Below are 25,736 nucleotides of genomic sequence, written 5' to 3'. Positions count from 1 at the left end.
GACATGTAAGTAACCCTAACAATTACATATCCACGGCATTGTAGTCTTATGGAGTGGTGGTGTGTGTTAATATTTCAAACATAATGTTTCAAGCATCTCTTCAAGCTCTTGTAGTGAAGAGATCTATTTTGTCATGACTTTAGTTGAACTAAAATGGTTAACATAGTTGAGGATGTGGCTCAAGACTTTGTGAAATGAGATTTGATAACCAAATAACCTCATCTGCAGCATTTATTCAAGATAAATGAGTGTTTTCCAGTATGCAGAATCGTGCTAAGGGGTGCTTTGCTTTCAAATTGCACAGAGTGATTCACAGGGAGTTTGGGGTTTGATCCTGCAGGAACTGCTCATGAAAGTAGTCCTGTTTCGGGGGAGATCTTGCCTGAATTCATTTTCTGGGCTCAGGTGCTGGGTCTGTCCATTTTTCTGTGTATTCTTTATCCTTCCATGTGAAATTGAGACGGTTTTGAGGTCTGATTCTGTTGCCCTTGAAGCTGATGACAGATTTCTTACAGACTGCAAAATAAGTAGGATTGGGTTTTTGTAGTAATGAAAAATCCAATATTAAGAAACTGGGTCTTTGTAGAATTCAGGAATGTAAAGGCTAAGGTTCAGTAACAATATATGGGACAGTTTGCTTCTCTGGCTTTTATTCTTCGAAGGATGCTGCTGAGCACACCTTAAAGTAGGGGGCCGGGGGGGGAACGATTAGTCAGTGTCTTTTTGGAAAAGCAGCGTTAAGGGTTTTGTCTTCGGAATTCCCATGCATCGTGTTTGCATTAATAACAGCCAGTTTCTACTAGCAAGGTGTGTTGGGAGAGCTTTCTGAAGTGGCTCTGGGTGTCGGCAGAGGCTTGTCCCTTGGGTGAAAATTTCACTTCTCAAATCTGCAAGCTATTTGCCTGGCATTTTGGAGAGGAGGTAAACTGCTGCTTTCCAGAAAGCATGGTGAAGAGTAGAGCTGCCAAGCAGGCTGAGAAGAGGAAAAAGGATTTAGAAACCTCCTTGTCTTGGCTGGAGAAGAGAGTGTCTGACTTCACTTGCCCAGCAGATTATTTAAAAATGATCCCTGCGAGCCTCAGAGGTGATACCTGCTCCTCTGTTGTGTAGATGCAGCAGGCTGGGAGTGGGAGCAGGGTCATGCAGGTGTCGAGAATACGTATTTTTACATCAGCTGTGTTATTTCTGTTTAATGAACTCTTCCATTGTGGTCTGTGCAGGTGAAACCCGCATGCGATTCTATGAACTGCTCGTTAATGGTCTTTACACTCCTCAGACCCTTCCTGTAGGCACCGAACAGGATGTATCGCCAACTGTAAATGAAACTCTCCAGGTATGTTTGCTTAGTTTTGTTTTTTTTTAAGAGTAACTTTCTAGAAAATTCCAAACAAATGCATCATTAACATTAGCGTTTTAACACTTTTAATTTAGCCTCTTTTTTTTTTTTTGTCTTGCCATAGTTTCAGTGGATGTTACTAATTCACATTTAAATATAACTTGGTCATAATTGCCATAGCAAATGTAACTCTCTGTGAATGCAGTGCATGTGGCTAATCTGTATGCTGGTGTCTGCATAGCATGGTAAGTGCTTTTTGTCTTTCTGAATGAAAAATACCTACAGAACCGACAGTATGTGCCCTATTAACATTAGAAATTCCTGCAGTTAGGACTGGAACAGATTTGTCCCTGAGATGAGATTATTCCCTTGAAGTCAGGGGGAATGATTTACAGTGGTACATTTGGCCTAGCGTCTGCAGTATGTAATCCTTAGCGTGTATGTTCTACAGCCTTGCTTAAAGGCTAAAAGATGGAAGGTGTCTGATCTTGAATAGTGGCATAAATTTTCCAGAATCTTAATTAGTCACTGGAATCAGTTGTTAATAAAAGTGGACAGAATTCCTGAGGGCTCCCAGGGGTCCGTCGATATCTAGGGTACAATTCTCTAGATGGCTTTGTACAGTTACCTGCTCCCCTGTGAACCCCACTGGGATGAGAGGATGAAGGGTAAGTGAAGCCTGTTTGTGTGAAGTTGTCAGCCCCCTTGGCTTGTCTAAATGTACTTTGGCTCCTGATTGTGACTTAGGAGCCCACTTCAAGGCATCAAATTTGGAAGAAATTTGGCAGAGATTTTTTTCTTCTCCCCCCTTCTCTCTACTTCTCTGCGTTCTTATGACTTCTTAAAATGCCATAAGTTCATTAATTCTGTGGGCAGATGTTTTCAGGACAGCTAAGAGCTGCACATTGAACATGAAAATCCCATTGATCTGAAAAAATAAAATACTCCTCCCACCAACCACCCCAACAGCAACAAGGCAAAACCCCAGTATCCTTTTAACAAAATCATAAAGAGATTGATTCTTCCTTACCTCCCAGCAAGATGTTTTTAAAGGCAGGAGGGAGGCAAGTAATGATTTTGCTGGGAGCCCTGCTATGAGCAGGGCCTGGCTTTTCATTTCTGCTGGTTACACATCTGAAATAAAAATGGACAGATTTGTTCTTACTCCTTCTTCAGGGTTAACAGCAAAACACTTAATTGGTGGTATCCCCCAAAGTAGTCCCTGCTGTGATTATCTTTAAGATTGTTTCTCTAGGATATTGTGTTCATGTATTATATTATGATCCTGAATTGATTTTTTTCCCAATTACCACCAAAATTATTGCTTTTTGGGTAAGTTTAACTGTTTGCAGTATGTTCTTGTCACTCAAATCTGTCAACAAACTTGTTTGCTGTTGTAGTTTTAGTAAAATAACTCCTGACATTTGCTTTCCACCTCATGCAGAGCAGCAAGGACCTGACAGTTCTGTGAGCCACAATCCCTGCCTCTAGGCCATATCCAAACCCCACTGAAAAACAATCCATATCACATCTACACCAAAGGTGAAGAGATGTGGATTTTAGCAGGAAGCACGTGGCTGGTTCCTGACCCTTTCTGTGGATTTTAGAACAGTTGAGGAAGAAACTTTCCTGATGTCCATGTGGTTGTGGTCTCTAGGGGGTCACACCAAGAGCAAGTCCACACTATTGAGTGGGTGAGATGGGTGTGAGCGTAGCAGGCAGGTGAGAGCTCAGCTTGAGTTTGATGGTGCTGGCATGTTTCAAGCAGGTCATTTTAAGGGTCTCTATCTACCTGTGCTTGGGAGAGGAGCAGCCAGCCTGTAGTCTCACCAGTTTGCTATCCTGGTGTGCTTCTGGGGAGTTGGAGCTCAGTCCTACCTCTCTTGCTACCAGGAAGATTCTCACTGAGCTCTTGCTTTGCATTATGGAAAATTGGTTCCAGCACTGATGATTAGTGTGGCACTGTTATGACTCAGCAGAGTCTGAGTTGGAGCAGGACTGCTCCTAGAAACCCCCTGAATCTGCCTGTGAAGTGAGTTGGAGAGCAGTTACTTGGGTGTTCTGTAGGCTTGTAGGGTTTCAGTTTCAAATGCCATTATCAGTAGTGCTCTACCTGAGCATTTGTCTTTGGGAAGGGGTTTAAAATGGTGTTTCTGGCAGTTGAGAACTTTTTGTGCCTTTTATACCTGTAGCCTTCTCCCTTGTTGTTACAGATGAACATCTGGTAGAGAGGGTGTTGCGTCAGCTCCCTCAGTTGGACCAACACAAAGCCCTGCTGCCTAGGTTTGGTTGCAGGCTGGGAGTTTGCTGATTTTTATGTTTCGATTTGTTCACAAAAAAGATAAATTGATAATTTCGTATATCAGAATTTTCGTAATTATCTTTCCTATTTGCAATTTAGACAAGACTTACATAGTTGATAGGAATTGAAACTCTTAGCTAAAAGTACTGTGCAAGTCTCCTGTTCACCTGATGCTCTTGGGTATAGCTTATAAGCAATACTGTTGTATCTGCTTTCTTCTTCCTCCTCTTATAGACAAGTTCCTCTTTGCTTGCCGCCTTCTTTTAAATCAAAGGGAACTGTTAATAATGGATAATGGTTTGTGTTTTCAGGGATGCTGTAACCTTTTTTTTTTTTTTTCCGTGGAAATCAGTGCAAACTTCTGGGTACTCCTCTGAAAACCAAATGGATTAGACAAATATCTCTTAAAAAGTGTGTGTTTAGGTGCTTTTCTCTCTTCTGTTTTTATAGTTGACGGATTCCCTGAAGCGCCTGAAAGACAGTAACCTTTCTTCTGCGGGATCATCTGTTACCCCAAACAGTAGCACGCCATTTTCCCATGACACAGCCTATTCCAGCTGTCGGCAAGACACCCCAAACTCGTACAGCCAATTTACCCCACAGTCCCAAGGCACACCTCACACCCCACGGTTAGGGACGCCGTTTTCCCAGGATTCCACCTATTCTAGTCGTCAGACAACGCCTGTGTACCATTTTGGGCAGGACAGTGGGTACAAACCCAGGAGACACGAAACAAAATTTACAGATGCCTACAACCGTCGACCAGGACATCACTATGTTCATAACTCGGCAGGTGTTTACCGAGGGACAGAGCATCAGTTTAGTACATACAAATCCCATCAGCAGGAGCCAGTTCAGTTCTCTCACACTCCTCCCCTGAGCCACTCTAGTTCTTCGAGCTACAAATCTGCCTTCTCTCCCTACCAAGCACCAGCTGTATTTCCTCAATCTGATGAGCAGCAGTTTCCCCAAACTTCCAGGGAAACAGAGTACCGAAGACCTGTGCCACCTCCCACTGAGATGGTTGTGGAAAGCAGCACTGCCACTAACATCGATTTTGTCCCAGTGAAGGAGAAACAGGAGGACCCTCCGCCCTTGCCCGATTCAAACTCTGTTCCTGAACCAAGCACAGCATCCTTCTCTCAGACTCCAGAGAGAAGTGAGACCCCTGGCACCCCCACCATGGAGTCTGAAATGCAGCATAACAGTTTAGACTCAAGGATTGAGATGCTCTTAAAAGAGCAGAGAACAAAGTTACCCTTTCTTAACGAGCATGACTCGGATAATGAGATCCGAATGGAAGGTAGCCCTATTTCTTCTTCTTCTTCCCAGCTCTCTCCCATCCCAATGTACAGTTCAAACTCTCAGCCCGGTTACAGAGGTCAGACACCTTCGTCGCGCCCTTCCAGCACAGGCTTGGAGGACATTAGCCCAACGCCGTTACCTGACTCTGATGACGAGGAGCCCATCCCTGGGACGGCTTCTCTGAGTCAGAATTCACGGGGGACATCGGAGGCCAGCATGACTCCCATTGATCAGCTGAGCAGGACCTCCAAAATTGAGACCTCGGAAGCTAAAGAAATGGTGCCTGGTGACCAGACTCCGACGTCAGAAAAAATGGATGAGGTAAGTGAGCTGGAACTGAGTTATGAAGCTCCATGCATATGTGCAGAGCTGGACAGGGCAGGGAGTCGCTCTTTTCTTTTAGTGTCATTGGAGCGTAGGGTTTCTGGTGGCTTTTTCTTTTACTCAAGGCAGCTGGAAATGAGTTAGACGTGACACAAAGTGATGGTCTTAATCAACTTGCTAGTCTCCAGCTTTCCTTGTTTATAATAGCAGCCTGCTGCAATTTATAGCTTCAGGAGAGCTCAAGGACTGCACAAGCCACGGAAGTTTGGCCAGTGCTCATGCTGTGTAAATGTCCTGAGTGTCGACAGACACTTGAGCCACTAGAGGAGTTAATCGAGCACTTTCTGCCATTGCTTTGGTCCCTGAGCGTGGGTGTGTATGTATGCACACACTTGCTTAACGGGGCTTTCATGTTATGCCGAAGTATTGAATGTATACTTTGTTTGATAGCTCTCCAGCTATTTGTGCCATCTGGTTTGAACGGGAGACAGTTGCTGGGTTTTAATACTCGCTTTGCTCAGTTGAAAGGGGGAGGTAGTTGGCTTGTGGGGGATGTGCTCCACTGAGTCTTCCAATAATAGAGTGGAGCTTGCTGCCTCTGCTGGGGCATTTGTGGCTGAAGGGACAGTGAGAGCTTAACAGTGTGGAATCGTGCCAGCAGACAGAAATTACGTTGCATGGTGTGTCTGTTGGGGAGGTCTGTTGCAACAAGTGTGAGTATTGCTGCAGTGGATGTGTCGGTCCTATTCTGCTGTGTCAAGGAATGGTCAAAATACAGGTCTTCGCAAATGCCAGACCCTTTCTCCTCAGCTTATATAATAGTCATGCAAGCAAATAAAACTGCTGTCCCTGGTGTGCAAGAACTCTGCAGTAAGGGGTCCTCAACCATCCTAGAGGGCTGGTCTTGTGTGAATGTCCCAAGTGTGGTAGATCAATTTAATTCACTCATGAAAGTTTGCTGGGGTTAAGCTGGCAGAATGGATTTCCCTCCAGTGGTCTACAGTTGTGAGGTTTTCACCTGAGAAGCGGCTGCATTTCAGGAGAGGAGGAGCTGCTTCTGTAGTTCTAGGGTTTGCAGAGTGCTTAACTGGAGGAAAAGCACTGCAGCAGTAACATAGTGCAGGTCTGAGTGCTAAATAGAAAAAAAATTGTAACTGTACTGGATATTTTGTTTTTTCTACGTGCCTTTCCAAACCTGCTTGTCCTTGCAGTTGCCAGTTTAACCTTTGAAACAATTCAGCTGCTTGAGGTCTCATTCATCATCTAGGCTGGCCCAGGCTCCCCTCTTGGGAGGCGAGTCCCTGGCTAGTGGGACCTGATGATGTATTAATTAGGAATGGAGTTTTCATTCCTTGAGCTCGGTCTGGCAGGCTTAAGAGGGGATACTCTTAGTTTGTCTAAAAAAATGAGGAAGGCATCCCTCAACTCCTTGCCATTCTGGGCTTGTATCTGCTGTCCTTACTCTCGTGCAAAGAGGGTTGCAGCTGATTTTGAGCATGTTTAGGAAGATGGATAAATGCCAGCATGATATGTGGGGTCAGGCACTTTCTGTAGCTAAGATCAGCGTTGGGGGACTGGCTGGGATGTTATATTTGTAGGTTGTGATATGGGGCAGCAGCATGCTGATGTTGAAGCCCATGTTAAGTCTTTGTCTCCCCTTAATGAGGTGCTGGTGTCAGAAGTTCACATCGATGGTTCTATGATACAAAATGATACAAATGCCTCCATCCTCTGCAGAAGTCAGAAAGGTGGTAGCAGGGTCTCCATGCAGGTCATTGCTGCCTTAATTGTCTCCTCCCCCCCAAGAAAAGTTTGATGTTTGTTGTTGGAGCTGTTTATTCAACCCTCCTCTTGGTTACAGATCACACTAAGCTATTCTGGCACGTTTGAAAAGTTGCCTGCGCCTTTCATTGCTCCTTCTGATGCACAAAAAACGATCTCCATGTGTTTTTTCTTCCTTCCCCCGCCCTTCTCCCCCCCCCCCCCCTAGTTTTTTGCTTTACAGAAAGGCTCTCCTGGCTTCCCTTTTGCTGAAGGAACAGAGCTGAACAGTGACTTAACATAGGCTGAAATTTGAGCTGCAGCTTTCCAACTGAGTTAGAGAGGGGCATTGAGTCTGTCTGAGGGCTGGAAAGCTGAACCTCCGGCTTCAGCCTATTGTGATACCACTATTCAACTTCCAGTCCTTCAGAGAATCCTTCAGCAAAACAGAGGGAAGGCAGACACGAATATTTCTAGTGACTCTGTGGTGTGGGGAGTGGAGCAGAAATGATATATTAGCGTAGGGAGGGCTCATTAAGTATCATAAGGAAGCAATAAAGGGCAGAGAGTTTGAACTTGTTATTTACTTCATATTTGGCTCTTCAAGGGTTGGAGCAGCCCCAGGCCAGCTCTCTTTGGGCGGGTGCTCTAGCTGGGAAAATCTCAGGATTCATAAGGATGCCAGCAAAGTTGCAGGGAAGATTTTCCTGAGACAATAGGTGCTTTTCAAGGACCTACTCCTGTTTCCCATCAAAACAAGCACAATTTTTGTCAATGATTGCTAATATGGTAACATTTGTTCTATAGGTGAAGCGCTGTCAAATCGTCAGGCAAGTTAACCACCCCAGACTTGCCATAAGTAAAGGAAGTACAGCCAAGCCCCAGCAATTGCTCTGATTTATCATGCAAGACCCCGGAGTTTGATTTCAAGATCTGGTATGATACTCCTAAGCCAGAGCTTGGCAGGGAGTTTGGGTGTGGGAGAGGAAGGGCTGTGCATCTGTCTGCAACACCTAACTCCGACTAATCTCAGAGCAGTGATTATGGTCTGCAGAGAAAGTCCTGCTAAGCTTAGCCAAGGGATGAGCGCTGAGAGGTGGAACAGAGCGGGATGTGGGCAGTACGAGGTAAGAGGAGAAAAGGGATTCTTTACAAACAGCACAACCTGCCAGCCTGGAAGACAAGGCAGAGAGGGCTTTTTCAAGAAACTAGAAGTTGGCAAGGAGAGAAAACAGCCGGGCTGCATTGTTATTTTAGGAAAATTTTTGAGGGTAGTAACATACAAACTTTCCTTCCTATGTTCCTGAGAGATAACAAGGAAAGAATTGTAATAATTTCTTTTTCACAGGATCTTTGCTGTTTCAGAAGTGCAAAGGTTAAGTAAGTACAGTTTGACGTTTTGACATCCCATTTGAGCCAGGTCTTGTTTTTGCTTGGCTTGTTACAGGAAGAGGCCCTGCCTATGTGTGCTGGGGAGGGTGACAGACAGGATTGTAACAAGTCACTTTCTTGTAATATTGATGATGCCTTTCATGTTTCAGTTTATGTGAATGTATTAGTTTGTGTGCATAGCCAGTGTATAATAGGAAGTCTGTATGATTGACAATGGTATTTTTCCAGATTTATAAGTACAAAAGTACTTTTTAATTGAAGGATCAACAGACTCCTGTCTTCCTGGTAGTTTGGCTAAGCACCTAGTTACTGTGGTGGGGTGCCTTAAAAATGCCAAAGATGATAATAAAAATAAAGATCCTGAAACATGAATGAGGTGAGAGCAGTTCTCTTGCTGCTCACTGTGAATTTTATCAAATGGTTTGGGGAGCGAACTGGAAGTTGCACAGTGCACAGCAGCCCGACAGAGACCCCAAAAGCCACTGCTGTCACCAGCACCCCTCAGCGTCTCACTCAGCTGTTGTAAATGTTTTTTGCCATGCTAGATGCTGAGGTGCCTCTTACAGGACAGCATTGGCATCCCTGTTACAAGCTATGCATATGCAGCAGATCCTCTCACAGTTACCCAGGGAGAATTTCTGAGCTGCGCTTACACATAGATGAGGTGGGTCAGGCTCAGCCCTATGGTGAGCTCTGCTGAAGTCCCTGAGGTTACATCTGGGCTGAATTTGCACTTCGCATTGAAGTATCTTTGGGTTCTTGTGTGGTCGTGGCCAGAACTGGAAGAAATTTATGTTGAAGTGTCACATTCTCCCTCCGGAGCCTTAGCAGGATGTGATGACATTCTCTTCAAGACACTGCATCATGTCTTGTGCCACTCCATGCTGCTGCATCGCCATCCAGACCAGGCTGTGTTTCAGTAGCTGGTAAATGGTTCCCCTTTCCTACAGAGCCAAGTTCAACCTTTAGTTGTCACGAGCGCCTATGAGAAAAAGCGGTGCCCCAATGCTGTCGAGGCAGCAAGAGGAGCTGCAGGGGGTTTCTCTGCCAGCAGTACCTGCCATGGTTGCCCCAGGAGTGGTCGATGCCCCTTGGAGCTGTGCTGCGCAGGAACGAGTCGGTCTCTGCCTGCAGAAGGATGCTCTCTCCTGTACCCTGCTCCCATCTGTGGGTTGTGCGGGGTTGGAGGCAGCCCCGAGTTCCTGGGACATTGACAGCAGGTTAGATGGAGCCTCCTAAAGATGAACCCAAACGCACTCTACTAAAGGATGTTTCTGGGCTGGAGAATGCAGAAGTGATTTATTCAAGGTAAATGCACATTAAGGTTGAGAAGGTAGAGTCTTAACAGCCGGGAAATTTGATACCTTGGTTTCCACAGTAACTGTGCAAGAGCCCTTATGCCCGTAAGTAGCTGTTATGTATGTATAATATATATGGGTACGCCTGGGATCCAATTTACAGCCAGAGTGGGATTCATCATTTCTGGAGGGAGATGGGGGGAGTAGATGTGGGGTATGGTTGCTCTGAACGTATTTTTTTAATTGAAGAAGGGAGAAAAACCTGAGAGCTGTGATTTATGCCCAGTCTCATAAACACTTTTTCAAATTTTCCTGCCTCCTGAGCTCTTGCAAATGCGATCATGCCTGACAGAACCGGTTCCTAATGGAAACTCAAAAAATAGGTATATGTTATGACCATGAATTTCCAGAAAGGCAGCCAGCCAATGCCCAGGCAGCAAGGATTTGGATGACTGCTGTGGTTTTACATGTGAATTACCAGCCATACTAAACCTGTGAAATTAAAATGAGAGCAAGCTGCTTTAACTGTGGGTTCAGTGCTGCCCTCCCTGACCTAGGCACAACAGCAGCGAGAAGCCACAGGGACTTCAGGGGATCTTGTGGAGTTTAAGCTTGTTCAGAAAAGAAAGGCAGCACACAAATCCCTCAAAAGATGATTTAAATATGACACTACACTGGACCCTTTTGAGACCTCAGAGATCTGTTCAGCCTTCATGCCCAGAGGAGGGAGCATGTTGGGGCAGGACTGCAGCCCTGCACCTTCCTGAGGATGCTCAGGGTTCAGGGTCAATTCCTGTATAACCTGGCCAAGGTGAGGATATCTGGCTCCCAAAGCAGTGGAAATGCAGGGTTTTGTTATCTTACGGGTTTTTTTTGGAGCTGATACTGGAAGACCACAGGCAGGGACTGCTTCCTTGTACCTCTGATTAATTTACCACATGATAACCTGCTGCTCCTACAAAAATTTATATGAAGTAGAGAAGTCTCTTTGTGTTTGCTAAGCTGTATTTGACTTTTGACTTTTTGTATTTGTCTCCAGTTTGATTCTTGGGAGTGCTTGCAAAACTGGTGGTTAGCAATGCAGAGGGCTTGACCAGCCAAATGTGTTCAATATAGGAAGCAGTGAGAGGTAACAAGCCCAGTGTCAGTTTTTACAGTTGCTTTTTCAGAGCAGAATTGCATAGGATTCACCTGCTGTTCCTGGTGATGCACCTCCTCATACATGTGTTCTCATCGGGGGGAGCGGGAACTAAACGGGGAAATACTTGACTGTTTATGGTTTGGGTTTTTTGGGTACCTAACAACTTCAGTGGAAGGAGAGAACTTGTCTCTTGTTGATAACAGAGCTAGAAATGGTGAAATGCTTTGGAGTGTAACTGAAAAATAGAAAGCAGGCTGTGGTTGGGAGGCTGAGTGGTTCTTTCACTCTCTCATACCAGGCCAAGACTTTGAGGCTTTTGCATTTTGCATACCTGATAGAAATGACATTGCCATCCCTTTTTATAAATCACTGTTGCTGATTATATTCTTGCCACTAGCTCAGTTTGTTCTCCGTTTTGTCACCAGTGACTTTCTGTAAATTCTCAGTTCCTGGTGGACTGGGTATATATAATTAAATTGCTTGTTAGTAGGTAGAGCACTGCTTATTTTGTGTTTCTGTAAGCTCTGCTGCTCTGGAAACTTAGATCCAAATTGCAATGTTTTAACCATAGCATATAGATTATGGCGGAATAATATTTGCAAGTCTGAGCTCTGCAGACCATTTACTGTTAGAGAGCCCTTGGCATCTTCCTTTTGCTGCTTATAGAGTTCTTTCTGTTCTTTTCAACACTCAGGTTTTAGCAGTGACAATATTGAATGTTCAGATGTCATAAAGGCAGGCCATGAAGCCTCACATTGAAGTGACACGTTTTCCTCGCAGTTTCTCCAACCCATTATCATTCTAGTTGCATTTCGCATCTGATGGTTGTGAAAAGTGACCAAGGGAATGCAGACAAGTTACTGGATGGCAGTATGTGTTGCAACATGCAGTGACACTGAGAAAATGTGGCAGTGTGTTAGGTAATCTGTAGAAATATTGAGAAAATAATTGCTGTTAACATATTGTGCTGGCAGCCACCCGAACAGCACTAATTTCTGGGTCTGATTTTGAAGAAGATGGAGCAGCCACTGTGTTCTGTATGTGTCTGTGTCTGACACAGAGCAGTGAGCAGACGAGCGCTTATTCAAATTTCTGCTGGCTGTTGCCTTTCCTGGAGTCCTCTAAATAGATGCAGTTCATCAGTTGAATGTTTTTTCTGTATGCATCAATTTTGAGTCCCATGACTTTGCCATCCCCCTTCTATTAATTTTAGTTTTCAGTTTGGGGTACTTGTTTGTACCTAGCGAAGACGGGGCAAAACTCAAAATGAAACCCATGAGTTCGTTAACTCTGCGCATCACATACCTGCCCACGAGGGCTCCTTTGACCCAGACATGTTACTGCTGTCTCAAGGTTTATTATGAAAGTGCAGTGCTTGCTTTTGGAAATGTCCATTCATTGTGAGAAAAAGGTTGCTCAAATTTTTCAGCTCCTAAACCCAAAGTATTTAAAAAAAGAAAACAAGTTTTTTAAAAGGTCTTTTAAAATGTTTTTTATTCACTTAGTGCTAAAATGAAGCCAGTGGCTGCTTTCACAAGTTTCCAGTGATGTAGACAGGCCTGATGAGGTCAAGATGCATATAAAATAGCAAGACAGCAAATTGGGGTTTCTAATTTCTCCTCAGATTGGAATAGGTTCACTCCTGCAGGCATTGCAAAAGTGTTGCTTCAGGAGCAGTTTGAGTAAAGGAAGTTGTTCGCGGCTTGGTCTTCGGCAATCGCTCTTTGCATAGAGGGCACTGTGAGCGCTGCGCAGACACGGCATGGGGAGGAAACGAAACTGCTGCTTGAACTCAAAGCTGGCAGCAGTTCTTATGGTTTGGAGGTTTGGTTGCAAAAGGGTCAGACAGCTGTAGCAGAACTTCCAGTTTTCACTCGTTGGGACTTGGGTGTTTCGACTTAGGTACTTTTTAGTGGCATTTGGATTTGCTGGCTGCTCTGAACGTGTGTTTTGTGGAGTATGTACTTATGTGGAGTTGAAACTTTACTAAGTGCAATTTATTGCACATCTTTGACCAGCTCACCTGTGTGTTCCCTAGTATCTCTCTCCATATCAGGCGGTAAGTCAGGGAGATCGTTAGGAAAAAGGCTCTGAGAATGGTGAGGAGGAGAAGTAGAGATGGTCCCACCAGGGTCCAGTCCTTCCTATCTTTCCTCCTTGCCTGCACCTTCAAGCATTCAAGGTGGGATGTCCTCAAGCTCATCACTGCCCAAATTCCCTGTATCCATGAGTGCAATGGCATGGAGCCTTAGGAAGAAGAGGGCTGAGGATGATGCAGGTTGGGTGATGAGAAGGAAGGACTGGGGTTTGTTTTTCCTGGGGTTGAATCAGCCCTTTGCTGGCCTGATCAAGGAATCAGATGTCTGCTGCTTTCGTAGATGGTGTGGCATGAGAGTTGCTTTCTTATATCCAGATTTTTCCAAAAAGATCTGTGTGTCACAGTGAGCAGTGTAGTTTTGTGTTTATGTCCAAGTGGTGTGTCCTCCTCCTGCTGTGCAGGATTAACATGCATTGCACGTGTTGGGGAGAAGTTCCCTCTGGAGCCTGGGGAAGGCCTGCTGAAGTAGGTGGCTTCTTTCCAGGTTTCCCTTCTCCCAAAGGAGCTTGTTATTTCTGGTGCCTTGTGTGTCCCAGGCAAAACAAAATATATGTGTTTCAGGTGATAGCAGTGTTATTTGGTGGAAGCAGGAGCTGGTTTAATGTTGGCGCATAGCTCTGGGGATAGTTTCCCAATCCAGTCCTTGTTGCTAAGTGGTTGCCAAACATGGTATTTTGGTCAGCAGATGTGGCTGAGAGTTTCCAGTGCAGATAATTGAAATATTGTCTTTGAATGATGCAGATAAATGTGAGCAACTGTTATCATGGTGCTACAAGCATTTTGCTATTGTCCAGGAAAAAAAATACTTGGAAAAGATGAAAATCCTTAGTACTGTATAAAATTATTCAAATTACAGTAGAACATAAAGGGCAATCTACCAGTTAAATATATGCCATGGAGGTATGTGTGAAAGGATGCATTTTGGCATGGGTGTCTTCATGAATTTATTTGCTTGTTAATATAATGTCAGGTGGGATGTATCTCCCAAATTAATCAGAAAAGTGGTAACAGCAGATGGGTTTGCAAACCTGAGGTGTATTCCAGGTCAGTGAGAAGCAGGTAGGAAGGTGGCGTGGGTGTAGTGGCGAAGGGCAGCCTTGCCCCAGCAGACCCCTGATGGAGGATGGAGACCCGATGCTGGAGTTGCTTTTAAATTCCCCAGGAGCTGGTATTGCGCAGGGAGCAGCCAGCCTGGCTGCAGGACACCAGAAGTAAGTGGTGATCCTTGCTGGGTTGGATGCTCAGGCTTCAGCTTGAGAAAATCTTGTTGCATGACTTTGTGTTGGCTGGGACGCGGGTGCTGCAAAAGGGCCATGGCTCAAGGCTGTAGTCAGGTAAGTGCCTTTTGGCACGGCTCTGCGAGTACACGGTCCTCTGAGGGGACCCTGGGGCAGCTTTTGCAGCCCAGCTCAGCTGGCTGCGTATCGCTGTGGGATCATGGAGCCAGGGGAAGCAGACAAGGAAGACACGAGGAACTGCGCGGGTGCGTTTGCACTGTTTTTTGGGGGTCTATGACTGTGCGGTAGGTGCAGCTTCCACATGGCCTCTGTCATTGCTCTGAAAGTGTTTGTGTGGATCTGCTTTCAGTGTCCAAGCTGAAGAAAACCTGAGCTTTAGATAGTACCATGCCTTTAAAAAAAAAAACCAAAACACTAGCAAACAAAAAAACTGAAGGGCAGTTTATAGTAGTCTCTAGACTTCTGAATTGGGATGGAGATTGTGTTAGGACTAGATTTTATTGTAAGTGAATTTGGGGCTAAATGTACAAACTGACTTGTAAGAAGGATGAATGTTGGACCCTTGTTATGACCCAGTTTTTGCAATATTTTTACTATTTTAACTGAGCTCTGGTATAAAGAATATTGCACAGTGTAACTGTGTTCTAGTGAGGCACAACCTTAGTATCACATCCAGTAAGTGAGATGTATTGAATATGGTACGTGGTATAAGAAGTACTGTGCAGCTCTGGTGCTTGAGAAGGTGCTGAGGCTGAACTGTCCTAAGAAGAAAACTATTACATGCAAACCACCAAGCCAGCTGTTCCTGTGCAACTGCTAAAAAAAAAAAGATGCCTGTGCCTTCCACCTGGTCACCTGGAGCAGTGCATGAAGGGCATAAGCAGAGAGCCATGTTCGGTTGTTTTTGTGCCTTTCTCAACTATTTCATGCAGCTCTTTAAAAGAGTAACCTGCCTTTTAAAGAGTTCATATGTAACTTCAAACTAATGAACCAATCTAACGGGAAAGATGCTTTAAAAAATAAAAATAAGAGCTGTGTGATTGAGCGTGGTTTAGATATGTCTGCTCAAGTATGGGCTGTAGAGATGCTGTACTGCTGTGTGCTTCTGCAGGGCTTCGTACTCGTCTTGATCATTTTAGCAAAGCTTTTTAAAGCAAGTATTAAGGAAGTGAGTAAAATAAGTGTCACCAATATGGGGAGGCCTGAAAGAGCCTGAGGGCTGGAGTGGTCAGTCTGAGGAGCAGAGCACAGGTTGTCTGGCACTGGCTGCTGCCACTGAACTGCTCTGCCAGTGTGCACGCAGCCCTTCTGCTTGAGCAGTCATCTATGGTAGAGCTTTTGATGATGGCTTTGCTGCAAGAGAGAACAGAAAGAGACTTTGGACTAACTCATGAGTAAGCAAGGAAAAGGCATGTCTTTACCTTTCCACGCGTCTTTACCTTTCCTTGGTTGTCTGTGTTGTTGGGGGTTATTTCCTCTAGGTTACTGAAAAACCTTCAGTGGGAGGTCAGAGCAGTTCATGCCATGCAAAAACCCCATCAGCACCAGGGCTGTATGCGGTGGTGCTCCCCTGGTGTCCCTCTTAGGACCAGCAGATTAGGACGTGATCTTGTTCAGTAGTTGCTGGTGGACCTGTCTTCCACAAATGTCTAATCCATTTTTAAACCCATCTGCACTTCTGAGTCTTTGCAGTATCTTGTGGCAATGAGGTGTACAGCTGAATTTTGCTCTAGATGAAGAGTGTTTCCATGTGTTTGTTTTAAATCTCCTGCTTGCTAATCAGGGGACAGGTGGGGAAATCAGCATACTCTACCTCTTGTCTCTTTTTTGAATATTTTATGCCTGCACAAATGGCAGTGGGAATGCAGCCCAGCTGTGGGGTATTTCCACTCTGGTAATTTAGAACAGTTGCAGTTACACAATTTATTTTGCATATAGTGGGGATAGTTTAATAGCAAAAGTTTGGTATCTTCCAGAAGGCCATGAGAAATGCCATGTTCTGCACAGAGATTATTTTGTTAAGGGATCAGTCAACAGTTGGCAGCTAGAAGGGTTATGTTTCCATCACCCGAGAGGAGTGGTATGGGGAAAAAGTTGCCTTTCCCTCACTGAGGAGGTTTTGGAGAGGGACAACTTGAAGGTATTTCTGGCTGGATATTGCTTTAGGCTTTGTCTTAGAATGAGGCGGATTTTTAGTGTTTTAATGAATATGTTGTGTACCTCAGCTGATGTGCTTCATTCTGTCCTCTCTGACTGCACTTGGTTAAATCAGAGTACAGCAAGAGAAGGAAAATCTAAGCAGGAAATAAAGCAGTGAAAAATTCAAGATGCCTCCAGAGAGAAGATTGGTAAGAGAAGAGAAACGTTACCAAAGAGGAACTGTTTCTTGCTGGCCTCACCCTTACTTTTGAGGAAGAACATCTCTACTCAGCCGCTTTAGCTGCTTGAAATAGGCTCCTTGGAGTGGAGCGTGTCCTGCGGTCTAGCTGGGTTTTAATACAGCTAAGGCACTTTGCTGGGAAGGACTTGTTAGCTTGTGTTGTAATGCTCAGAAAATGAGTGGAGCCTGCTAAGCTCGTTAGGGTGCCAGTCATCATTTGTGGTCATTGCTGCAAAGGGCTCGCAGTCTGGCCACAGCCAGTTAGAAGTTTTTGTCTCGTGAGCCTTGTTCCCCAGGGTCATTCTCTATTGCTGTGTCGCAGCAGGCCTGGAGCACTTGCACCACCTGCAGTGGGGGCTTCATCCAAAGTGGTTAAATGCTTTTTGTCAGACAGTCAAGACCAGGTGGACTGGCTGAACAGTCTTCTCTGCAGCAGTTTTGCTGGGAATTTCAGAAACACAGCAGATGTCCTATTGTCCTGTCTTGGGATGATAGCAGCGGCTGTCTCCAGAACAGAAGGACGCAAGTTTTCTTATTTGAAACCATACTGTGTTGCCACTGTGACTGTGCTCAAGATGATAACAAGGTCCTAAAGTCCTTATTAACAGTATGTTCCCCCTTTCATGCTTTCTTATTTCTTCTCAAATAGTTGGTACTGGGATAGTAGAGAGCTCCTGGGAGGAGGGTAGTGCTAAGTCTGTGTGACCTCCCAGGCCAGCAGTGGAGGGCTCATGAAATCTCAGCAAAAGTGTTCAGGAAAGGGAAAGGTTCACATAAAAATCAGGACTTTAACTCTTTCCCCTTGCTCGTTCCACACTTTTTGGAGAGTAAAAGCTGTACTTGTTTGGAAAGGGCTGTTCTGGGCTACATCAGTCAGCTGTGGGCTACAGGCTCCTGCGTTTTCTTGCAGGTGCCAAAAACAGTTAGGCCTCTTTGCTCCCCAGCTGCATGAAGAGATCAGGACTGCACCCTAGAAATTCAGGGCAAGAATAGCTCAAGCTCTTGGAGAGCGGAGGGAGAAGCCAGGCTCGTCATTCAGGATACCTCTTGAGAAAGGAGGCAAGTGTCTGAACTGCTGCCTCGGGATATACTAATGGCACCTGGCTCTGAGAGCAGACGGCAGTGAGCAGAAGAACATTAAAAGATGATACTGATGAATGATCTAACAAAAGCTCTTCTTTTTTTCTTTTGCCCATTGTCCTTCAAGACCTCAATTCCTTCGTTTCTGCCCTCCCTTCTGAGGAGACTCAACATTGCACAGGTTGTGTTGCAGACGTCCAGGTCTTGCAAATGAAACTGCTGTTGCTACTAATCCTGGAAATGCAGAGAGCACTGAACAGAGCACTGAAAATGTTACCATAACAGTAATAGCCGTGTGATTTCAGATACTCAAGGGTATAGTAGTAGTATGTAAAAAGGGAAGAATATCAAATTGGCCTAGTTCTGCTGATTAAAATGTGTTTAAATACAGTATGTGCACAACCTATTCTTCAATAGACTGATATCAGCTGGGAAGCTAAACTGTTTTCCCAGCTTATCTGCTTTCTTGTCGACCTGTTGGTAGCAAGATCTGAATTTGTGGCTCCATTTGACCTAAGGTTTAAGTGTGAGGGTAAGCTCAGGGGATGGCGTATGAGCTCCTGCCGGGCACTGAACTGTAAGGTATCTGTGTACTCTGCACACTCAGTTACTTTTTTTAACTTATAGATGGACTCTGATCTGATGTTGCCAATTCCCTTCTTTATCTTCAGTTGTAAAGTACCTTCTACTCTCTAGAAATGTGGGTGTGTTTTTGCACACCAGCGTGAAGAACAAAACAGAGCATTTCAGAATCATTTGGGAAATGAGTTCTCCGTATACCGTGTGTTTTCTCCTAAATTCCTTGCTTTTCTTTGCAACTTTAGAGAGGGAGATGCTGCCTCAAACTCTGCATCTTTTGTGTGTGTACAAACCTTAGAATAAAATCTACTGATAACAGCTGAGATGGCAGAAAATGAGAGAGAAGCCCATTGCGTGCTTACTGCCGCCTTTCTCTTTTTCAGAGAGAGTGTTTAGTTCCTCTGTTGGATTTGGCTGGTTTGTTCCCAGGACTCTGCATCACTGAACCTGGTGTCTGAAAACAGCTTTACCTGGGTAAAGTCAGTCTGGCTGTATGAAAGTCTTTGGGAGAAGCAGAGAACATTCCCTGACTAATTTATCTGTAGGGGGTATTTTCTTGCCACTCTACCATCCTTTTATGCATGACTTAGCTTCCCAGCCAACTAAAGCCTTTGAAGTTAGATTGCAAATAGCTCTTCAGCTATCCCTTCCCCCCATCTGAAATAGGGAAACCAGAACAACCATTGCTGTGGAAAGAGCCTGCCTTGTTACATGGCTCCCCAATGTTAACACCCCTCTCTTTTCCTCCTTCCTTTTCCCTACCTCCTCCTCCCCCCCACAAAGAAACCTTTTTTTCCCCCTTAATAAGATCTACTTAAGACTTGAGGGAAAAGGCCATGGTTCCATGAGATGGTAAATCCAATTTTAGGGTGTTTCATATGTGATGAAAAACTCTATGGCCGCATGACGCAGCCCCTGAATTGGCACACATTCGCCCTGCCAGTTCGGATTTGTTCATATAATGCAGAAGGGGCGACTGTCCAGGCAGGCTTCGCATTGGGGCACGCATGGGCTGCCCAGGCATCCCTGATCACGGGCTGGGGTCCAGTGACTCCCCGTCTCGTACTCTTACTGTATTTTGTGATCTGCCTAGTTGTATGTTCATGTTTGTCTCTGCTCAAGTCTGTGCAGTCAGGGGATCTGGAAGTTTCCAGTCTCAGCGTTGATGAATGTGGATCCAAAGGATGTTATGTTAGCCTGCACTCTTCCTAGAGCTGACCCTGCAGACACCAGAGAGTCTCTTGTGCATGCTGCAAGCCCAGGGGTAATGTCTGGCTTCTCCATGTATCCCTTCTTTGGTGATCTTGCCAACAGGAATGGTGTAACCATATAACAACATCATATGCCATGAAGCTTGCAGTTCAGAGCCTCCTTTCCCTTTTGGAAGGGAGAAAGACCTGAATTAAACCACCCCTTTTGTGGAAGGTAGTCCACTTGCTAACAAACAGAGAAAACCCCTCGGCAAGTTTTTGTCCTCTCTGCCAATTCATCTCTTCAGGCTTTCTGCTCAGGCAAATCTGGCGGTTGTTTTCCCACTGGCTTAATTTATGGCTCTGAGGACTGCTATCCTAGGAAGCTCTTGCAGTGGCCTCTTGAAAGTCATGTTGAAGACTGAAGTATGGTGCTCTCTTGCCAAGAGAATGGATTTTTGAAAGTACTGAATGCTGGTTGAATCTTCTCCCCTTGGGATCACATTTCTCAAGTCGTCTTGTTTCTGGATCAGTGAAGATCTGGTTACCTCAGACCACTAATGACACTGCATTTGCTTCCCATCTCTGTCCTCTTTGCTTCACCTAGAGTTTTCTGTCCGTCCCTTGATCACTTGCTAAATAAAAAAAGTTCTTAGCCTTATGGAGATGCGTAGAGGCTGCCTAAGTGGGTGTTTCTTACTCCGGGATCCATCTCAACCTTTGGAAGGAAGATTCCGTGCATCATTTTGTACAGCCACTGGAGCTTCTAGGTACAGTCAAGTAAAAATATCCTGAACCCCTCCTGTTCAATTGTTTCATTTATTTTCTCCTATTTTTCTGGGTTTTTGTGGCCCATTTCATGCCCTGTGTCACATCAGGGTCTTTGCTTTCGGAAATATTGACTTAAACTACTGCTCTGTTTCTTTCCTTGGAGACATTGATGTTATTCCACTGTCCTGCGGGGAGAAGGCAGAGGATAATCCCCTCTGGAGCCTGAAACGGTGCCTCAAAGTGTCAAGACCCATGTCAGATGCTCGATGCATACGAGGGCCTGCAGGAAACTGGCGGTGCAGATTTGCATGAGTCTGGGAATACTGTCTTTGGCACTTCTGCCCATCGTGCAGGAGTCATTTTAGCTCATTTTGTCATCTTAATTCACTAGATTTTCTAATGATGGCATGGACCATTGGGCAGCCTTCCAGCTCACCCGCTGTCTTTAAAACACAAGTCGATTTACAAGTTTCTAGTGTCAGGAAACACTGGAAGTGAGTGAGGAGATCTTTTCCCTTTGTAAGCCTTAGCTCCATGTGCCTCCCCTTCTCAAGAGCCCTTTCTGCTGTGGACTGAAAGCCCAGCTGAGCTCCGTCCTCGCATCCTTCCAAAATCCCAGCTTGTGGCATCTCCCCATGCACAGGATGGTCTAATTAGGGACCAGCACCTGAGGCAGCACATCGTGAGAGACAAACAAGCACCGTGGTGGCATTTCCTCACCCCCGTTCCCCTGTTCTGGGACCGATGGGGAATTCTCCCTCTATCCTTCAGTGGTTTGAGGTATTGACTTAAAGTTCCCTCTTGGCATTAGAAGAAGAAAAGAAAGTGGCATAAGTTAGGCTGGTGTTTACAGTGCTGTTTGTTTACAATGAGCACCTGAATATTATTGTCACTTGTTTTACTTGTTGCGCAGCCCTGTAGGTGTGGGGAGAATTGTCTGTGCCAAAGAAGCGCTGCAAATAAGTACCAGACCAAAACACAAGCTGAGCCAAGACAGTGTATGTGTCAGGTAGGATATTATCGTCTCATAGAGCTTGAATGCTCTTTTTCAAGTAGTGAGAGATACTTTAACAATCAATAATAGAGAAATCAAAACACCCAAGTAATGTCTTTCCTTTTGTGAGAAATCCCTGCTCCACTGCAGCCTTTTTGGTGCCCCTTTTTGTGGGGGACAGCGGTGAGTCTATTGCTCTGATCTGTCTGTGTTCTGCTGTGCTTTGTTTGCAACATTTGCCTGTGAGTTAGATTTGCAAAGTGCTGTATAAATATATAGCTATATAAAAATCTGGCAGTCTTCTGTTCTTGAGATGGAAATACATGTTGCTGAAGATACTTATAATCACTGATCTGTAACATGTTAATCTTTCCATTTGCCTGTTACTGAGCTAGGAATTTTACGGTAGTGCAAATACACCTGAAAGCTGTCTTTGTCCCAGTTAAAAGCTGCCATGATTGCAATTGCATGCTCTGACAGCAGCAGGAGGATGGGTGCTCTCTTAGCTGCCCAAAGGAGGTAGAAAGACGTGACTAACCAACCCAGGGCATCCGGGGAGGAGGCAGTAAACAAACTTCACTGTAGATCCAGGCTGCAGTGGTGGTGTGCTGGCCCATGCAAGCCACCATGGGCGCTGATGATGGCACAGTTATCTGAACAGGCTTGAAAGCTCACCCGGGAAAGTGCAGGCAGCAGTTTGCTCTGTTTTTTTTGCTGCTGTAGCTAAACTGCTGGCAAAGCACCTTGAGTAGCTCTGCCCTCCCGTACTACACTTCTGCAACACCAGCAAAGTACCACCCTTGTGTGTGTTCTTTCAGAAGAAGAGCTATAATTATAGTTAGCAAAGTAAAAATATTTGTATGTATTGTAAATATGGTACTGAGTCTGCCTTGTTCACGCCTGACACCATGAGGTGTGAATGCTTAGCACGTTCCCTCTGCCATGTCATTGTGCCCAAGTATTGCACTCCCAGTAAGCAAAGAGGGCAGTTCAGAGGCATGGCTCCTCTTTACAGGCTTTGCCAAGAACGTGTGGAACCTGCAGGCTCTTTGTTAGCTAAAAGCAGATTGAAAGTGAGCAAAGCAATACTCCCAGAAACCCTCGCTGTGCTCTGGTATGTAGATTTTGGACAGCAAGAGGTATTTCACTCTGTTAGCAAAGAGGATGGTGGGATTCTCTGGGCCAAACTTGAATGGGCTTGTATTTTTTTTAAGGAGTTTTTAATTGAAATTGTGTCTTTGAGGAAGAGTTGCAGGTGGCTGGTTTGCATCCTCAGGCTTCCGTTTTGTTCTGGACGGTGTTTTAAGAAATGTGGCAGGTTTGAAATGTGGTGTTCATTTTAACGTGCTCTGCCGAAGGAGTCTGGGAAGAGAAAGTTTTGTGTTAGAGAACTCCGGCTATTTTCACCCTGGGATGACGGTGTATCGCACTAGGGCCGTTTTCCTTGTCAAATGTAAAGCATGGTGTGAGCTCGGTGTGGGGAGGCAGCTGGAGCTAGGGAATAGGAAGTCAGAGGAACCTGGGGTCTATTCTCAACTCCCATCAGTGACTTGCTGTGAGACCCTGTTTGGTCAGTTGTCCTCTCCCCCTCACCACTGAAGGCTTTTCTTTCCCTACTTTTTTGTAAGGATAAAGGGTAAGACTTGCTCACTTAGGAATTTTTTAGACCCTTGGATGGACTTAATCCAAAAACAAGTGATGACTGTTTGACCAGGTCATGAAAACTTTTTGTCCAAGAGCCACTTCTGATTTTAGTTCTAGCTTTATTGAAAAGCTGCTTCTTAACATTTTAAATGGCAAAGATTTTCAGTATTTAAATATGGAGGTTTTGAAGTTTTAGGGGTTAGAGTGAATTTTTTTGGTCTGTTTGGTTTCTGTGAGTGCAAGTTGCAGTGGGCTTAAAGGTTTGCTACTTCTTGCAAGCATGGGATGCTTCACTTCATTAAAGCTAATGACGTTGCATCGAGCTGAATGCCATTAATCCTGCATTTCATTATTTTGATGCACCAGAGCTCAGCCAGGCTATGTCAGAGTAGTTGCTATGTTCAGTGATATAAGTTCCCTACCTCAAATATAAGTAACTTGGTACCCAGCAGAATATTTAAGTGAAATTAGCTGTAAGCTTATGGTATTCAAAATGCATTCTGAAATTCTGAGTAAATTCTTTATCAGATGGCCTTTTTAAAAGGAAATGAAAGCATGTGAAGTTCCTCTGCCCGTAGGAAAGGTACCGAACAGCACGTATGATGAAGCTCCCAACCGCTGCCACAGTGTCAGTGCTTCTCTGGGTCGGGGAGAGAACAGCCTCTTCACATCTGGAAACTGCCCGTTCTGCATGCAAATATTAGGATGTAGTTTCTTTTTTCTGCAGGTATGAACATTTGCTTGCTAAATGCTGGGTATTGCTCTGAGATAAGACCGATACCCTGCATTCAGTGGCTCTCTACACTGTCACTATTCAGGCTGATCCAGGAATGAGATCTCAGGATGTTCCCTTCACTTAACTCAAGAGGGTAGAACACGCTGTACCGGTATTAAAGGTGGCAGTTAGCATTTTGGGTGAACAATGAATGAGGCCATTTGTAACTAGTTATGCTGACGTGAATCTCTCCCAATGAATTTGCATCATTAAAACACCTTTGGAAAAATGTGTCATGCATATAATTAAATACCCGTTTTTCTAACTCTTAATTTAATTAATGCAAAGTAAAGATGGCAGCACAAATTAATTTAGTTGGGAATGGCTTTTCTCTCAGTGGGCTGAAGGGAGGTTTTCTGGAGGCGTTGTACCAGATGCCCTCGGAAACAGGCAGGTGAACTCCAGGACTGATTGACACAGTTTTTTTGACAGTGATGGCCATGATATCCTCTTAGCAGTACATATGCCATATATCAGCTCACTTTTTCCCCTTGTGAGAGCAAAGAGGGAGGCCAGCTAGAAGGTGGTTTCTTTGGGAAGACAGTGTAGCTACTTTTCAGCTCTACCCTGAGAGGTATTTGGTAGCAGCCACAGTAAATCCAGGTTCAGACAGGTGAATGAAAAGAAATTTATATAACAGAGGATCTTTCTATGTCACCCCTTGGTTTTTACTTCTGTACCTTGATCTCTTTCACTTGGGGCCCATGTTTTCCCCCCTTAGATATGACTTTCCTGTAACTGCTCATCCGCTTTAAATATTCATTCCACTTAACTTTCTTTAAAGACTTCCTTGTAGACTATCTTCTTCTGGTTTGACCTCTTTCCTAACCTTGTATATTCCTCCCCCCGCCCCGCCTTTTTGATCTGTTTCTCCCTGCCGTTTAATCTCTTTCCCTTTCCTTTGCTTGGGATAAAACTGGAGCACAGACTGTGTTCACTGTGCAAGTGCAGGTGAGTTGTCAGCCCAGCATTGTAGGAAGCAGGGAATCTGTTGTTGCTTCCTGCAGAGCCATCTGAGCACCAGAAGAATTAAAAAAAAAAAAAGTCTTACAATCTTCCAAAAATGCTAGATATTGCTTTAGCAGTTCTCATTTCAGCTTAAGTAAAAATAAATGCATGTATGAATGAAGACAGCTGCTGTGCACTACAACATGGAGTCTGGCTAGTCCTGCCACCTCTCTGCAATTTCAGGATCAGCATTTTCTATTTCCTTCAAGAGGGAAAACCAACCTCATTTATCAGGCAGGATTCTTTGGTACTGAGACTGAGTAAAGGACTGGTGCAGATGAGAGTGGGCTCTGGGTGATGGGCAGGAGCACATGGGTCTCCTGCAGCAGGACTGGCTGAGATGGGCTGCTCTGGGCTGGTGGTGCTCCAGGGAGGGAGGATGTGTTGGTTCGGGCAGGCACTTTGGGACCGGTACTGTGTACTCGCCACAGACCAATCTTGAGTGGTGACTCAGATTGGTGTTGGGTAGCATTGGGAGGGTGCAGGATCCTGCAGGAGGGACTGGGGATCGGGGAGGATTCGTGGCTTGGAGCTCCCTGTGACACCGCCTGGTGCCGGTGCTTCACTAAGGCTTTGTGGGGTGACTTTCCTCCATACCCCAGCAGATGTAATGAATGTAAATATGAAGCTGATTTTGTCTATCTTTGGTAGCCTGAATACTCCTGGCTTCCTATCCAATGCTGACCTTCAGCATCATCCAGCTTTTGCAATTGGAGCCAGTGCTTTTAACAGTGCCTTTTGTGTTCACTTACTGAAAAACGGGGTCTGTTTCACAGGAAACTTGTTTACACCTGCCACAGTCGTCATCTTTGTTCTTCCTTTGCCCCTTTCACTGGAGCTGCAGTAGTTGAAACTGCGGAATGTCCTTTCATTCCCCAGCATCCTCAGCGCAGGACGTGACTGCAATAGAGCAGCTGGGGAGAGGATGCAGGGTGTGAGACCCACTTAGAAATGTTGGCCAGATGTGGACAGCTCAATGAGGAGGTGATACAATTTGGCTTTGGAAAGACTCAAGTGCAATGGATTATTATTTCTACTTCTTTTGTAGCTGTTCATTTTAGAGTTTACAAAACAGCCCTCGGAGTACCTCCCTGCATGTACAGATGCACTAAAGCAACTC

The 25,736-nt window shown here is 45.0% G+C and overlaps 1 protein-coding gene across 1 annotated transcript in view; it reads left to right on the top strand.

Annotated features, from left to right (window-relative positions):
- Positions 1–25,736, top strand: part of SETD1B (SET domain containing 1B, histone lysine methyltransferase) — a 55,600-nt gene that overhangs the window by 4,391 nt on the left and 25,473 nt on the right. The window contains 2 exon segments of the mRNA XM_030025845.2: positions 1,221–1,333; positions 4,089–5,264. Of these exon segments, the coding sequence (XP_029881705.1) occupies positions 1,221–1,333; positions 4,089–5,264 (1,289 nt within the window).

This window comes from Aquila chrysaetos, chromosome 9, assembly GCF_900496995.4.
Source record: "Aquila chrysaetos chrysaetos chromosome 9, bAquChr1.4, whole genome shotgun sequence".
NCBI lineage: Eukaryota > Metazoa > Chordata > Aves > Accipitriformes > Accipitridae > Aquila > Aquila chrysaetos.
Note: the sequence above shows the minus strand (reverse complement) of the source record. Positions and strands in the feature narration are given on the sequence as shown.